This window comes from Anomalospiza imberbis, chromosome 20 (genome assembly GCF_031753505.1).
Source record: "Anomalospiza imberbis isolate Cuckoo-Finch-1a 21T00152 chromosome 20, ASM3175350v1, whole genome shotgun sequence".
Classification (NCBI taxonomy): domain Eukaryota; kingdom Metazoa; phylum Chordata; class Aves; order Passeriformes; family Viduidae; genus Anomalospiza; species Anomalospiza imberbis.
In genome coordinates this window covers 8,075,780-8,092,719 of record NC_089700.1, presented here as the reverse complement: position 1 = coordinate 8,092,719, position 16,940 = coordinate 8,075,780, and the positions used below count along the sequence as shown (strand labels likewise).

The window sequence follows — 16,940 nt, the reverse complement described above, 5'->3', positions numbered from 1 at the left end:
TGTTACAACACATCTTTCAGCCTTCTTCAGCGCATGTTTTTGCTAGATGGATTTTGAATATGAGCTACTTCATCTTGATTTCATTCCACTCCATTAGGCAGTATGTTTCAGAACAGTCTGTCTGCCTACAGCTCTAGCAGAGGGATCAAGTCTATTTCTCATTAATTTTCCAGCCAAGAATTTGCTTGCCTGAAATCCCTCTGCTTGTCTGTCTCACAGCACTGGGAAGTCTTCACCTGTCATTTTAGAATCAGTCTGAAATCTCACTGGTTACTGTTCCAGTGCTGCTGCCACCCCAGGGAAGGCTTCTGAATTAAAAGTGTGTCCTCTGCTGGCACGGGCAGCAAGAACAGCTTAATTAGCTCAGAAGCTACATTACGAAAGACATCTTCAGTCCTTAGAAAAATCTCATTTCAGATGACCTCACCTCACCCAAAGCAAAAAACTGTTTCCCATACCCATTAAAGTGCTGAGAAACAGACTCTCTGCAATTTGTGGTATTGTACAAACAGAAATACCACTGCAGTCATTTCAAATTAAGAAGTGAAACTAAGGAGGAAAAGAATGCAGAAAACATATGAAGAAATGAAACATTAAAACACCTGTCAGCCATAAAAACAGTGCTGTGGTGTGTTACAAGTTAGTTTGATGTTGGCAAAAGGCACTAAACCAACAGCCTGACAAAACTCTATCCAAAGTAAAGTTGCAACAAGAAGAGCAAACATAGTCCTTTGTATTCTCTTCACACACACCCCTTTTCACTTTTTGAGAGACCAATTCATATCTAAGGATTCACTCATTCCTTTTGTTGAGCCAGCCAATGGCACAGAAATTACCAAGGCAATTTTTGAGACACATCACAGAACTTATTTCATATGGATGAAACCATTCCCAGACACGGCTACTCCAAGAAGTGAAGGCTCTACCGTGTCCAGATGGTTTTGGACAAGAGTTAAATAGGACAAAAACTCACAATGCAGTTTCAATATCATATCATAGAAAGTCAAAATAAAAAGTATAACTAGTATTTTAGGTAGAGAAGAAAATGCACCCAAAATGTGCACAGAGCAGAAGAACAAGTTGCTGAGTTGCATATTCTTATACCCAATCCTTCTGGCATTACAGTGCAATTCCATCTTTAACAGTCTCAGAACATCTTCAAGTCCTATTTCTTCCTGATCTTTTTTTTTTCCTGCTGGCATGCCATAATGATTTATGACTTGCAAAGCTTGCTGACTGCTTAGCAACAGGAACATCAGATCCCAGCCGATTTCCCAAGGGAATGACGAAAACGTGTTGCACGCTGTGCACTGGCAGCTCTGCCTCCCTTTTCTGAGAACTGGCATGACACAGCTGGTCTATCAAAACCAGATTCTGAGAAGCATGTTACTACCATTCATTTTAAACCAGCCCTGGTTAAAGACAGGCTTCATCAGAGTTGCTGTTCCACCCTGAGAACAAGAAATTTCAGTTGCTGAATTATTGTGTAGGGGATTAGTTATGGGCAAAGGTGTCACCCAGGCCTGTGATGGGCTGTTTCCACAAAAACTCAGTGTCTCCTATTAACCCATTCTAATGCTTGTTGGCTCTCCTACCCCTTCACAAAATACTCTAGAAGCTCTATCAAAATAATGCTGATTGCATTGTCCAAAGTCACTCACCTGAGAAGTTTCTACTCCTTGATTCATGTCCTTGGAGTTGTCCACAACAACAGTGCCCAAGCTGCTCAGGTATGGTTCCAACTATGCAAACAAAACCAAAACGTGGATTTACATTTTCTACTTCACTTACAAAGATAAAGCAAGTGAAAACCCAGTTAGTTTACTTCTGTGAGCCATTTAACAGAAATTATTTCTGCACACGTGACCTGGCTGGGCAGGCTGTGGTTTAAGATTAATTTCAAGCAAGAATCAGATAAAGCTTTACTAATTGCTAAGCATTTCTGTGCTTACCTAGTGGTGAAGGAGAGTATGGTCTGGAAGATCCTGTGGACAGCCTGCGCCCAACGCCCTGGGCAGTGTCAGCTGGCACTGGAGAGCACGAGCCCATCTTCATGAACCCCATTGGGCTGGTGTTGGAGCGTCTCACCACTCCGGCTCTGGCAAGGGAAAAGAATGGTCACACACACTGTGCTCACTGGTTCCTCGAGATAAGCTTCAGAATCCCCCCTGAGGAGTCTGATCAGTTAAAGGAAATACTGGTGTTTCAAGAGAAAGCTAAGAAGTTAAGCTTTCCATACTGACAGTAATCAAGATTTAATTCCCTTTGTTACCACAGACTTTTAAACTTTGAATGCCATAATAGTCTGTTAACTGGAGAACATTAAAACAGACTTCCCTTAGTACACTCTAATCTTCAAAACCTTGATCATAATTTTTTTTTTTATTTCACAACCAAGTATTGCTGTAAATGCCCATTTTTTTAAACAGCAAAGATTCTGACAAAATTTTCAATATTGTGTCTGGAATACAGATCAGATAACTGAAAACAGATTATTTAAGGGAAAGTCATTTCCCTGAATGTAGCAACTATAATCAAATCAGGGATCCTGGAAAACATATGCAAGAAACCCTGGGGTTTGTTTTTGTAAAAGTCTCCAGAGTTCTGAGTAGTCTATTTATAAGCCTTTGACCTTCACCAGCCTGATCCTGTAGACCACAAGGCAGAGAACAAGCCTGGCTCACTAGAGCCTCGTAATGAGACAAGCTGGTTAACTGGCATGCCAAAAATTGTTTCCTTGATATTCCACAGAACAAAGCATTCATCTCATCACTACATGTGTGAAAACAAAACATAACTTATTACTGACATTTCAGTTCATGATGTAATGCCATGCAATACACAAAGAGCAGCAAAAAAGCAAGACTTCATCTTTTTACCTTCTTGGGCTGCATTTTGAGTGAAAGAACAAGCTCGTTTTGTTTTCATGAAATATTTCAAGTGCCCATCCAACAATCTCGAGACTGTGAAGGGCTTTTATTTGTTATCATTGAAACGTCTCTTTAGGGTGGAAAAAAAAAATGATACCAGCAAGAAAGCAGGGACATCTGCCAGGGCACAAAGACCAAGCAGAACCAAGAGAAAGCAGTTAAAAAGCCCAGCCTCACCTGGGTGATCCGTGGGGGTTTGACACGGGGCTGGCAGTGGAGGAGAGGTTCTGTTCTATGCGCTGGTAATTCCGGAGCTGGGTGGGAACCGGGATCGGCGCCGTCTCGCTGCGGGGGGACACGGAAGGCTGACAGTGCCTGAAGTTGGAAGGTGTGGAGACAGAAGATGAATACAGGTAGACAGGTCTCACTCTCTCAGAATTGTACTGTAGGAATTTGGAGAAAATCTAGGAAACAGGCAAATGAACTTCTTCTGTGCTCCCTGGGTGCTCTGAGATCTCAGCTTGTCCTAACTCGGCTCCAACACTGCACGGAGGAGGATCAGGACCTGTTCAGGACTCCCTGCCTTCCCTGCACTGGCTGGGATCACACAGAGCTGGGAGTCAGCCCTTGGTCACACATCACCGAGATCTCCAGAACTCTCTGACTCCCTGCCAAGCCGCCCGCTGTGTTTACCACACTTGAAAATAGTGTTCTAGGAAAACCCAGAGCACCAGGGACAGGAAGTTCAGAGCAGGGCTGGAATGTGGACAAAAGCCACCAAAGCACAGGCAGAGATATCCCCAGAGACATCATGAACTTGCAGGAGGAAAACATGTTATGTAATGTAAGAACCAACCCCTGACAGGGGGAGCCAAACCACACACCTGAACATTAATCCACAGATTCCAACTGCAGATTGCCCAAGTTCAGCTGGATTGTCAGTGACCTCAGTGTGGCTCCTGACAAGGGACTCAAACCACTGCATGTAATCAGTAACCAACACTTTTAAAGGAAAACAAAATTCAACTGGAAGAATTTCAAACAAATGTGCTGTCTGGAAGATAACAATCTTACTATCTGGTCCTTTATTGACCATGTCTTTAAAGAAAAGATTACAAATTCTTAGAAGAAATGTGAAAAAAATTCTCTAGAAGACAGGCAGTTACAAGACTCACTGGCCAGCTCCAGCTGAACAGAAATCTGGGGTTTTTTTCTGTAATTGTTCTATTCTCTTTGCTACCACTTAGAATGAAATATTACTTCCTAATAGGCACAGAACCTCCTTAGCAAAAGAAATAAGTTGGTCCTGCTGTTGCCACCCAGTTTCTGGATCCCACAGAATAATTTGGAAGTTGGCTGTGGACACACAGTCAGCAGAAAGCCTGAAAACGTCCAGGCAAGGAGAAGGACTCCCAAGTGGAAACCACAGGAAGGCTGTGGGCAGCCTGCCATGACTACACAGCACACTCAGGGAGCACAGGGAGCCTCTCCCCAGGAGAGGGAAGCAGATGTTATTTAAACTGTGGCAGTGACACTCAGGAGACCATGAAGGCACTTCAACTTTTAAAGAACTCAGCACAGAAAACGTCTTTCCCTTCTCTCACACAGCCTTGCGGGTAAGTCCAGGCAAGCTCTTGAGCTGTGAGCTAACAGGAGGCAGCAGTGCTGTGTGAGTGGGGTGCAGAGGCACAGCCCCATCAGGGCTCCCCAGCTCAGGCCCAAAGCTGAGCTCTGGCCAGGCATCCTCCAGTCTGATGTGGTTTGGTACCAGTCAGAGAAAATGCAATACAGATGTGTGCAGAGCTGCATGCAAGTCTTGTTTCTCTGAGATCCAGAGGATAAAACTGATAATAAAACACAGCAGAATGAACCACCTCGACCTAATCTGCCCATTCTGGCTGGAGACTATCTGTGAAGACACACAGCATAAAGCAGCACAACTGTGGGCACAATTAATTCAGTTTCATCAGCTAATCAGAAAGATTCATTGTTTCACAGGGCAACCAAACACCAAAAACCAAAGAGAAACAACCTACAAACACTGAAAGAATATTTGCCAGGAAATAAAAAACCAAATCCCAAACCAAAACCAGCATCTTGTAGAATATCAGACACACACTCTGCTTTCTTCAGAGTATGCCTCATACAGCTCCAAATGCAGTTACTGAATTAACTCAGCCAGCAATTAAATCAAACTATTATAGTACAGAGTGTGAACATAGGCACCTGTTTCTGATCACGGGAGCATTCAGCTCTTAGTAATGTACAGATAACACAACTGGCATATTTTCATAACATTTCTAACTCTAAAAACTCTGCCTGACACAACTTAAAAAAGGAAAGAACAGTGTATTTATACTGCACTGTAGATGGCCAATTCAGAGCAAATGGGTCTCTATAGGCAAACCATCCCCATTATCTGCCCTTAAACATAAACCATGAGGTTAAAAGCTGTATCGACAGCCCCTGTCAGCAGATTTCCCCAACTGCACAAAGATCAGCACAAAGTAACAAACTACTCTTGTGACAAGCATTTCTAAACAAATAATGCTGACTTGCAGCCCTCTAGCACTGGCACAAGCAAAAAATGCACCCAACATTTTAGCTTTATTCCCTAGTTAGCCACTCATCCTCTTTCTGTCTGTACTGAAAACATCATGAAATTCATCACTTGAACAAATTCTTGGATATTCCATGAGTAGTTTAACACCATAATTAAGCCTTACATTTTCCAGTGTAACACAGGAAAGATTTCAGGCCCCACTGATGAAAATCAGTTCTAATTTAAACCAGGAGAAACTGAAGCCTACAGCCATGAGGAAGAAAGAGGACTAATTACCAGTCCTGCTGATGGAAAACCTGCAATACATGTTTAGCTCCTTCATGTGACTTTGGCATCTTGTGAGACACAACCATGAAATTCACAACAATCACTTGCACAAAAGCCACACCCAGTGAGCAGACAAACAGAGCCAGCCACGAGACACAAATTCACAGCAATCTGGGCTTTCAAAGTTCCTCTTCTCTCACAACCACTTTGTAAAATGTATCTTCATTCAACTTCTTGACTCACTACATGAAGGCTGTGCTGTGCTTCCCAACACCAAAAAAGACAAGTCAGCTATGTCCCTAAATTTCTGCTTTTAAGCAGCTCAGAATTGAAACAGACAAAGAATGCTCTCAACTCCTTAAGGAAATCTTTCAGGGGTGCACCAGAGAAGGCATGAAGGGTAGAAAGCCTGGAGAAAAGAGGTCTGGCTTCTATTTTAGTCCCGTTTCACAAATAAAAAAAAGAAAGAAATAAAGCCACACCCATAAAATAGCAGAGAATCTAAGGCCACATCACACACCTGTTAGCTGTACCAGAAGCAGCACTTCGAGAAGAGGCTGTGGATGGTTTCTGTACAGTTCCTGAGCTTCCAGAAATAGTTAATGGTGACTGCCTGTGAAAACAAAAACCACTGTCAAAAGACAGGTCCTCACTTGGCAGCAAAACTTCCTGAATTCAAGCTGTTTAGATACTGAAATTAAATTCTTGTTTATCTTTCAGAAAGTACACAGAGCTATGACAACCCAGTGCCAAAAGCCCAGAACACCCTTCTGCAGCTGCAGCATCAATTTTAGAAGAAGAGGTTTCTTTTGGAAGAAGCTCAGCACACCTACCCTCCACACATCAAGAACTCACTGGAAGCCCGCCTGCCAGCTGCTCCCAAAGGCATATCATCTGCAGGAGGGAACACATGGAAAACCCACGTCAGCAAGCAGAATCAGAAAAAAAAAATTAGACCTTCCATATTGCTGTTGTAGAGAACAACATTTCTGTGAATATATGAAAGCTTCCCACAAAAGGTTTTGTGTAGGAAAATATCTCAAATGTGACTCCAAACAAAAATGGAACTGGGGAACGGAGTTCTTCGCCAAGTTATTTTGCTGTTTGTTTGTGGGTCGTTGCCATATTAATAATTTTGAAATAAATTCCATTGTTTAGGAGTACAAGGTATCAGCACTGGGATGTTTACAACAATGGATGGCAGAAACCCTTCAGGCAGTCATTTAGTCAAATATTTACCACAACTGGTGGCACCGTCCAGAAATTAGCTGACTTTGTGCAATTCAGGTTGGGACCATGTCATAAATGTGCTACATCCAAGTTTTCCCTTTGTATAAGCCCAGGCTGATGTTTTACCTTTCATGTTAGAAGTGTTTTATGTTTTTACCTACACCTGTTATTTAAAGCTCTAGAGCATGAGCTATACATTCAGTGAGTCTGGAGGAAACAAAGTGCCTGCTTCCACAAAGAATTCCAAGAGGATCCTTGGGTCTTTTATCAGCAGTTGTTTACAACTGAATCTCTTCCTCTACTGCCAAGTCCCACTATTTTCCATGACTTTAAACCACTCCTATTGCATATTTGTCTGCTCAATTGAAGATAAAAATGTCCCAGATGGATGTGTAGTACCAAAGAGTTTCCTTCCAAAGAGGAATCAAACTACATAAATTAATTTAAATTTGAATTCTGACACATTTAGAGCAAAGAGAGCCAAAGAACAACAGGAGGTAGAAGTGTGTTATGAATGAAAATTGGGTTGAGATGTAAAAATATGAAAGGTTCTTACATGAATGGTCTGAAGAGATATTGTGTGGGACAAGAACAAAGTCATCTGTGTCACAAGAGGAGTTCTTGCTACTGGTACTGGCAGAGTCTTTAGAGACTTGAAGATAGTTAGGAGGACCCAGTGGAGGGGAAGACAAATTTTCTTCTTGAATGTGCTGCATGTCTGGCAGAGACTGGAAGGGGGCGGTGGGAAAAAGAAAGTTACAAAAACCCACTGTAAATCCAGTGATTCACAAAGTAGAAATGCTTTTGAACTATGACATTTCAAATACTGGATAACCCTGTAGTGTCAGTTTAGACAGTTCTATACTGATTAGGCCGTGAGTTTAAACAACTGGGATTTATTCAATCATTCCTGGTGATGCAGATATACTTGTTCCAAATGTCACATAAAATTGGAAGTCACTGGTTTGTAATAAGGGGTCTTAGCCAAAAGGGCCAATTCAAAATTTAACAGTCATTACATTGCAAACCATACCAGAATATCTGAAGATTTGCTGCTCTGTAGCATTTGATATTTGCATGGGTTTTTTTTATACCTTGAATAAAAAGAACAACAAAACCCCCCAGAAGATACAACACAAGGAACAAGAGAGCACCAAACTGTTAATGGTATTTAAGGAAAAGACAAGGGTGTTCCTTGCTCTTTGCTCCTAAACATGACAGTTTACAGTGTTCAAGTATTAAAAGACTTTAAAAATTCATGAATTCTTGGCTAAACATTACAGAAAGTATTTTCTGGAGATTGCTGTGTAACACAGAACTTACTGGAGGAGAAGCAAAGCGACAAGGAGAGCTACCGCAGGAACTACCAGAGACTGAGCCTGGGTATGTGGGCACTGGTACAGGACAAGCTAGAAGAGAAAAACCCAGAGAAGGAAAAAAAAAGATACTAAGACTTCAAAAGGCTGAATTTCAAACAAATTTCCTCACTGCTTCTCATTCATAAGCCCTTAGACAGCTTATAAGAACAGCACATCCTCAATCACACGAGGGTATTTAAGTTCAGTGCAAACGTCAAAAGAACAAGTAAATAAGTATCACATTTCAGTCTGGCATAATACAAGAAAGGATTCAACACTCAGGCTCATAATAGAGCACAACAACAGGCAGGCTGAGGAAAATGTCTCATAAACACTTAGTGTGATATTTGGCAGATCTTTCTCCCTCCCAGCCCACAACATTCATCATTTACACAAATAAGTGGAAAAAAAAAAACCAAAACAACCAACTACTTACATTTTTTCACTGTTGAAACATGATCCAGGAAAGGGTGGTTGAAAAATGCTTCTGTAGAACAAGAAACAACCACCATTGTGAGTAGATGTACAAATGACAGAACTTATAGACTATACTGCAGATGGTGATAAATGGTTGTCTTCCCAGAATCAACACTGCAGAGCCAGAGGGTGAAGAGCTTATAAAAGATTAAAGCTTTCTATGGTATGTGCTGCCATAGAGTTTGGAAAGGAAACAAGAATCAATTTAATAACTTCAAACATCAGTCAGCAAGGCAAATCAGTCTGAATCACTAGAAGAAATCTTGTGACTGCACTTAAAGCCATGTACACAAGAAACCTGCCTATACTGCTGAGGAAATTATGTTCTCTGTGGTAGTAATTCAATTTTAGTCTGCTCTTCAAAACAGTGAGCATTTTTCACATGAGACACTGAAAGTATTTTCAGCTCTGCCTTTCCCAAGGATTGACATTTATTTTTGAAGCCATTAATACTACACCTTAGGTGGCAACAAAAAAAAAATCACAGCAGAGCCATTCTCCTTTCCACTTCCCAACAGCAGAACACGACCTGTGCAGCCAGTTCATGGCATAAAAGCAGAATTAGACACCCCTTCTTTAATAAATCCCTCAGTGAACTCGTTGTTGTTACATTAGAAATACTTTGCTTTTGTTGTAAATGGATATGCTGAGGCACTTTTAATTGAGCATAACCAGCTGGCCACCAGGTTACATGGAAAGTTTTGTTCTGCAAGGAGCAGTGTTCAGCTGGTTCAGGGAATTTAAGGGTTGGTGGGAGCCAGCTGCTGAGCTGGGTGAACTTTAATGTCCTAACACTGGAGGAAAAACAATGCTGTGTCTCAGACATAAGCCAATAACAAGGAGGAAAAAAAAAAAAGAAAGAATGAGGCCTGCAGTATGTCCCTTCCTTCAGCAACACTTTTGTCCATGACCCGATAAGGGAAGGAATCCAGCTGTAATGCCTGAACAATGTAATTATTCACTTGAACACAGGGATCAGGTGCTCTCCAGCTTTTGTACAACACCTGCTGTTCTACTTCATATTGCTGGAAGATCAACAACATTTCCAGTGCTATTTTTACTTTAACAACAGGCAACTGGGCTCTGCTATAAACTCTCCCTTTCACTCCCTTTGCTAAGCACATTCCAGAGCAGCCCCTTTGAGGCCCTTTAAGTGGCTCAGCCAAGGAAAACATGACTTTCATCCCTGCCATTCTGCTTTCTATTTTTCTTTCGAAGCACAAACGCTTTCTCCCACCACCACAAGTGATACAGTGAATTTCCCATGTTTGAAGAAACTATAGGGATCAGCACACCCAGAGTGCAGAGTGGAATCAATTACTCACAGTCCATGTTTGTGATGTATTATTTCTCCTACATGTAGAGATTTATATACTGACCAATATAATTTGTCACATTCTACCCAATTATCGTGAGCTTTTTCTGGATCTGAACTAAAATTTTAAGATTAATATTTCCTGGCAGCTGTGATAAAACTGCATTAACAAGTAGTGCTATAAAATTTAAATAAGCAGCATGAATATCATGACATACAAGATGCAGCTAAGAAGAATTAATCAAGCTGTAACTGCTCAATAGTGTGTTTCCCAAGTGGGTTCTTCCACTACATGGAGATCAGAAATGGTTGCTCCCAGTCTGATGCTAAAACACCAGTTAAAGTAGCAAAAATAAGACTTCAACATGAAGTTTAAGGTATAGCAGTAAATCCTTGAAGGAAAGGACACAACTGAAAGAATTAAACTGATTTATATTTCACTACGCAAAAATAAAGTCATTATTTATGTGCATCTCTTAATACTGACAGTAGTTTTCCAGAGATTTGTTTTAGCTACTCTGCCTTCTTTATGAAAACAGAGAAGAAAAAAAAAACACTTCACTTCTCATGTAATTGGCTGTGGACAAAAGGTCAAGATAATTATTCTGGTCACATGAATACAACTAACAAGGAAAGTCAAAAGAGCAAGAGGAAAAAAGAAATACATACCAAAGTCCATTCTATCCTTTTGGTTTCTCTGAAGCAAGCCCAAGAGCAGGTCAGCTAGGTAAGCTGAGGTTTCCCTAGGAATGCTGCACACAAGAGGAAGTAAAACATGCATTAACTGTAATGCAGGCATTGAATAATGCATAGCACATTGAATTTCAGGAAATCAGCATTCTGCCACATCCCTAAGTCATCACTATCTGTGCTTTACAGCCTTAGTCCATTTAGTTTCAGCTAGGTACAATGAAGGCAAGATGCAATGTGATTCACTGATGTCACACTACATCCTTGCAAAGACAGCAACAGCAAATGAATCCCAGGCATTCCCCAAGATGAAAAAGTGTTCAATCAACAAGTGTAAGTGACAGGAAAGGCCATGGTGACATACCTAGGAATCAAATTCCTGTTCTTTTCATAAAACATTCTCAAATCTTGAGGACTATTGGCCTGTCAAATAAAAATGTACATTAATTAAAGCTCGGTTTCATGGAGGAAATAGCTTTTGTTCCTAAGCACACATACACAAAAAGGAGACTTTTGCATATGGGCATTAAAGGAGAAAACACCAAGCAGAACAGTGCCTTCAGCACTGAGGATCCTTATTTATGTATTTCCTCTGGATTGAACACACTCATCATGCAGACTAAGCATAAATAACTTCTCCCTTGGTATTCTCAAGCCTTTGCAGCACCAACACTCAGACATCAATTGCTTCTGCTTTCCTGACTAGAAACAAGAGCCCCAGGAATGTCCTTCAGACTGAGAAGAGGGAAAAGGCAAGAAAAGTGTTACCTGAAAAGGTGGCTTTCCAACAAGACACTGATAAATCACAGTTCCTATGCTCCACAGGTCTGCTTTAGCATCATAGTGTTGAGACATAATCACTTCAGGGGCCTGGAAAGAACAGCAAAGTCTCAGCAGGGAAAACAACACAAGGAAAGCCACAGCAATATGAATCTACTGTCAGAGCAGTATTAACAGAGACCACTTCATGGTAAGAGAAAATTAACATTTGCATGTGCATCACATGGCTTGAGAGATACCAGCTCCATCTAAAATGAAATCTGAGTTTCAAAACCACAAAGAAACTAGAAATGCTGATGTTCTGAAGAAAGCATCCAGCACCTAGCATGTTTGGGAAGAAGAGGGACACGTTATTTACTTGGCTTCTGCTGTTCTTCTTCTGGACAAAGGGCCACTAAGAAATGTTTGATGTCTCTCTGATTAGAACAATCATGGTCTCCAAAACCCAAGGAAAAAAAAAAAAAAAAAAGGCAGTAAAATTATGGAAAGGGGAACTGCACTCTGTCCCTGATCCTTGTAAAGCAACATGAGGCATTTGCCCATCTGCAAGCAGTCAATTATTTTGTTCTGGCAGGAAAATGTTTGAGACAAGCAAGATAACATGAAATATCCCTTACCATGTACATAGGGGAACCACACAGAGTTGCAGCCATCATGTTGCTGTGCAGATAACGAGCAAACCCAAAGTCAGCTGTGTAAAGAACAACCTTGGTCAATGAAGAGAAAGATAATTTTCAAATTTTTACAGTCTAGAAATCACCTGCCTCTGACTGAAATCTGCTACAATTAACAGTGGGATTGAAAAAAGACAGGTTTCATATCTAGCCAGCTACATGGAATAGTAGAATCTTTGTCATGCTGAAAGAATAATGTATTATCTTTCAAATGAGCAAGCCAAGAAGCAGCAGTGACATCATTTGCACAAACTGCTGCTCAGGCACCTCCCCAGCTGCAGAACAGCCTGTCTGGCGTCAGCAGGAAAGGATTAAAGTCACTGGCTAAATATAAATGGCTCATTAAGAGTGATGAATATACAATCTGCCTGCAGTGAAATCACATCAGGTACAAGCTGAAGAAGTCAAGTTTCAGGTGCCTGAATTTTCCATGCAGGCCAAAGCATCTGAAGTTATCAAGTAAGGACAGCAAGGGAAGAAGTTTTGTCTTCCCTGTGCAGTTTTTGAGCAAAAGCATGGGAATGAACTCGTTAAAAACAAGGTCGCTTTAAACAGACACTTAACAGATAACAAGGAGTGATTAAAACTCCTGAAGTGGCCTCTGCAGAGAAGTTTGATAGTATCCTGAATATTTGACATCTCTTCCCTGTTACAAGGCCAAACTTCCCTTCTGCCATGCCAAAACCTTCATTTCTAGGTCATAACCTTCATTTCTAAACCTCTCAAATAACCCTTAGGAGGATCTACCACTAAGAAAGAAAACAGCTGGAATTGCAATTGGAGTCTTGCATACACAGAGTTTTGAAATGGGTTAAAGGCTACTCCAAGTTTCAAAAGTTAGATTTATGCCTAATTAAAACAGTTTGGTACTAGAAACACCAGCTAAATAGATTTGTCCTGCAGATTTAATCAAACAGGTTTTTATGATTCAATCTTTTTTTTATCCTGAGAATGCAGCACAGCATGAAGCTCATCATTCTTGACTTGCTGTGTGATTTGCATCAATTGAATACACTCCATATCCAGGGCTTGAACTGGAGAGACATTTCTGGGGAGGGGAACAACCCAACAGTGCTGATTTCCCCTACCAGGGAGGGAGAATGTACCTATTTTGATGCGTATGCCACTGACGCTGGATTTCCGGCGGCTGGCGTAGGACAGCAGGATGTTCTGGGGTTTGAGGTCCCTGTGGATGATGCCTTTGCTGTGCAGGATCCGCATGGCTGCTGCAATCTGCTGCAGGAACACTCGGATGGTGTCCTCACTCAGAGTCCCCTTAGCTGGCAGTGACACACACAGGAGCAGAGGGGAGAAAAAGTATCTTTAGTATCTTTATTTTTTAGTATCTTTAGGTAAAAGCAATCAGCTTCATGGTGACCGGCTGAAAACAAAGTGAGTAATAATCTAATCATCATGAATTACAGTCCAGTCTCCAGTGTTTTTCTACAAATGTAAATATTCTCAACAATATAGACATCACCGTAGTTTTAGAGCAGCTACAGAACTATGAATCATCTGTTTTTCCAGTGGTTTATTCAACTTGGTAGCATCTCAATTGCCATTAAATCTCAAATTAAATGTCAATAAGTCACAAGCTGCGTTAAGGGAAATATAGGTTGGATATTAGGAAAAAGTTTTTTACAGAAAGGGTGATAAAGTTCTGGAATGGTCTGCCCAGGGAGGTGGTGGAATCACCACCCCTGTATTTTAAAAAAGCCTGAATGTGGCACTGGGTGCCATGGTTTAGGTGAGGTGTTGGGGCTGGGTTGGACTCTTCCAACCCAGTGATTCCGTGAAATCCTAAACTGGCTAAAAAGGCAAAGGAAGCAAGAAAATAAAAGAACTTCACATTAAGTGCATCCAAAAATTATGTTAAGACCTGAAGCCATAAAATTTGTTCTTTATGGGGATGCTGAGAACCACTCTGCTCAGAAATTTCATCCATGAGAAAACTTATTTTGAAAGGAAAAAAATGAGATGTACTTTTGAAAGTTTCTTCTGAAGGTATTATCTCATTCTGCAGCCCAAAAACAGCTCTGAACACAGGAGCTGGATTTCACTGTCTGAGTCTTTCCAAAGGTTTTAATGGCAAGTAAAATTAGGCTTTTAATACACACAGTTACCATAACAATAGCTGTGCATAAAAAAGATTCCTTCAACAGACTGAGATACAAGGGCAAGTAGAATATTTTCATCAGGAAAAATATGAAGATTAACATCTCTGCTCAAAATTTTGGTTGGAATAAGAATCCATTTGTCATGATTTAGAAATTCTGTCCTCACTTTGGGCAGAGCCTTGGAAAATCTCTCTTAAGCCAGCACTGCCTCTTTTTCAGAGCATTATTATATAAGTAAATCAGTGTTTTTAAGTTCACATCTCAGAAAATAAAAACAGGTGGAATAAAAACACTGGGAACAGCCCCCAAAATGCAGTTTTCGAAATAGAAACCCACACATTTTTTCAGCATGCTGATTTCAGATGGTTAACTACAGCTTCTCCCTCATTGACAAATAAGGGAATGTTTCATTCAGCTGTGGCAAAAAATAAAAAAGCATTTTCTGTCCGTGTATTATCACATTCATTTACCCAAATTTAAAGCACAAGCCAAAAAATCCCAATGATGAAAAAACCAATGGCTGTGAGGAATACAGAATATAAACACATAAAGCAAAATAATAGGGAAATACAGTAATCAATTACCTTGTAAGTAATCTGCCAAGTCCCCACCATTGCAGTACTGTTAAAAACAAAGGGTTTTATTCAAAATACAAGCACTAAAACATCTGCTACATCATTTCTACTTTGTAATCTTTTAATGAAAATTAGATCCCTTCCAGCTGTTTGCCTTAAAATTGTTTTATCAATTATTTGTAATTAATAATTCGAGGTGTCACATTTCATCCACATTTACAGTAGCATAACATGAAACTGAATAATTTATGAAACAAACAGTGCTGATAAATTTAATGGGGCATAGGAAATTCGTAATTTCTTTTTCAAAATAGTTTGTTTTAGCAAGCCATGGTTAGTTTGCAGCTGTGCAAAGGTACAGTTTTGTCTAAAAGTCTTTAAAATCAACCAGAAACATACATGTTAACACATACCTCCATGACCAAAAAGACAGAATTGGGCATTTCCTAAAAGAGAAGAAAACCGATTTACAATGTGAGAACACAAAGTCTGTACCTGCATTAACCAAGTGTAACATGGGATTTTCCCATCACTGAGACACCTTAATGTAAAGTCACCGTTTCAGAGCAGAGCAAAAATGTTGATTCTCCACTATGAGATATTTTACATTTCCAAAAATATTTTCATACGCAAAACCATAAAACCACCAGGCAATACTTCCATGAAGTGTCTCCCTGAGTGAGCCCTTGGCAGAAGCTCATCCCTGCCATGCTCCTCATGGCAGAGCTGGGAGCTGTGTCCATCCTCCTCAGACCTTCCAAAGCACTGACCTCCCATGACCTCTCTGCAACCTCAATTCCCTCTCTTGGAATTGGGGAAAAGTTCCTGAAAGACAGATTGCCCAACTTCTACTGTAAATTACCTACACATTTCACAAATCCAGTAACAAAAATAAATCTGTGCTTAAAGCTGGCTGTAACAAAAACATTCATCCTGTTTCCAAATATTTCTTTTGTGTGAGGGAAGAAAGGCCTGACACATCTGTGCTAATAATCAACATTGTTTTCCACAGTCTCCTGCACAAGACAGTTCTGTTGGGCCTACAAAGTTGAAGATTCTGAGGGTTTTTATAAAGCAAAAGTATTTTTTCTCCCTCTGAGCTGATTGAGATTGAAAGGAAAGAACACAAAGAGAAGTGGAAGGAAACTAAGGGAAGTGTACAGTAAACAGGATGATGCTTTAAGTTACACAGTGTGCTACCTCCCTTTCCTTTTAAAAATAAACTTAAACAAGGGCTGACAGACTGAGGGGACATATGTCTTTTAAGGCAGTTGAAGGAAAAAAAGTGAAATGGCACCAGACAAGGCCAGGCACATGCCCCAGTGGGAAGTGGGACTGCAGATAGTCTGACTAAATTCTGCTAAAGTGTCGCAAGAAAGTCAAAAGGGACATTGCACAGCAAAATAAACCCTGTGAACTCAGCCACCTTTCTCTGTGCTTGCACTGACACTCCAGCAGATGCTCAATTTGACCTCTCTGGCAAAAATTACCGCCAGGGTGCCATTGTCAAGGGCTCACTAACAGCTTATGTTAGAAAGCTTGAAAAAGAGAAATAAAAGCAAAAATGGGCCCATGGGCCCAGGCTAGAGAAACCAATGATCCTAAACACCTCACACAGCACAGAGCTCAGGGATGGCACAACCCATCAAAGACACTGACATCCAGACAACTCCAAATAACGGTAATAATTACAGTTCAAGATGAACTGGCTGGTTTGAGGTTCATTCAAGACTGTATTAGCCTGTTTCACTTTTGGGAAGCATTTAGTCACTTATGTCCGTAACAGAAATGCATTTGAGGTTCTTTCCAGCCCGAAACATCAAGCACATTTTGCAGATTTGTTTACATTTGGAAATTAGCTTCAAAGAAAGCAAGTATCTAGGAGTATGAGTCAAATCTGTTGGGAATGGCAAGCAAACACACCAATTCACCAATACAGAATATTAAAGCAGCAGCAGATCACATTTCAGGAAGTCTCAATTGTTCAATGTTTCTGCAATAGCTGTGGCCAACATGAACCATAA

The 16,940-nt window shown here is 40.6% G+C and overlaps 1 protein-coding gene across 1 annotated transcript in view; it reads right to left on the bottom strand.

The window, feature by feature from the left end:
- ULK2 (unc-51 like autophagy activating kinase 2) overlaps positions 1–16,940 on the bottom strand; it is a 36,673-nt gene that overhangs the window by 9,726 nt on the left and 10,007 nt on the right. The window contains exons 4-18 of the mRNA XM_068210599.1: positions 15,330–15,362; positions 14,926–14,962; positions 13,331–13,504; positions 12,168–12,241; positions 11,539–11,640; positions 11,135–11,193; positions 10,750–10,832; positions 8,725–8,775; positions 8,254–8,339; positions 7,487–7,658; positions 6,534–6,594; positions 6,221–6,313; positions 3,108–3,245; positions 1,953–2,098; positions 1,662–1,742 (exon numbers count right to left, since the gene is read on the bottom strand). Of these exons, the coding sequence (XP_068066700.1) occupies positions 1,662–1,742; positions 1,953–2,098; positions 3,108–3,245; positions 6,221–6,313; positions 6,534–6,594; positions 7,487–7,658; positions 8,254–8,339; positions 8,725–8,775; positions 10,750–10,832; positions 11,135–11,193; positions 11,539–11,640; positions 12,168–12,241; positions 13,331–13,504; positions 14,926–14,962; positions 15,330–15,362 (1,390 nt within the window). The remainder of the gene's footprint in view (positions 1–1,661; positions 1,743–1,952; positions 2,099–3,107; positions 3,246–6,220; positions 6,314–6,533; positions 6,595–7,486; positions 7,659–8,253; positions 8,340–8,724; positions 8,776–10,749; positions 10,833–11,134; positions 11,194–11,538; positions 11,641–12,167; positions 12,242–13,330; positions 13,505–14,925; positions 14,963–15,329; positions 15,363–16,940) is intronic.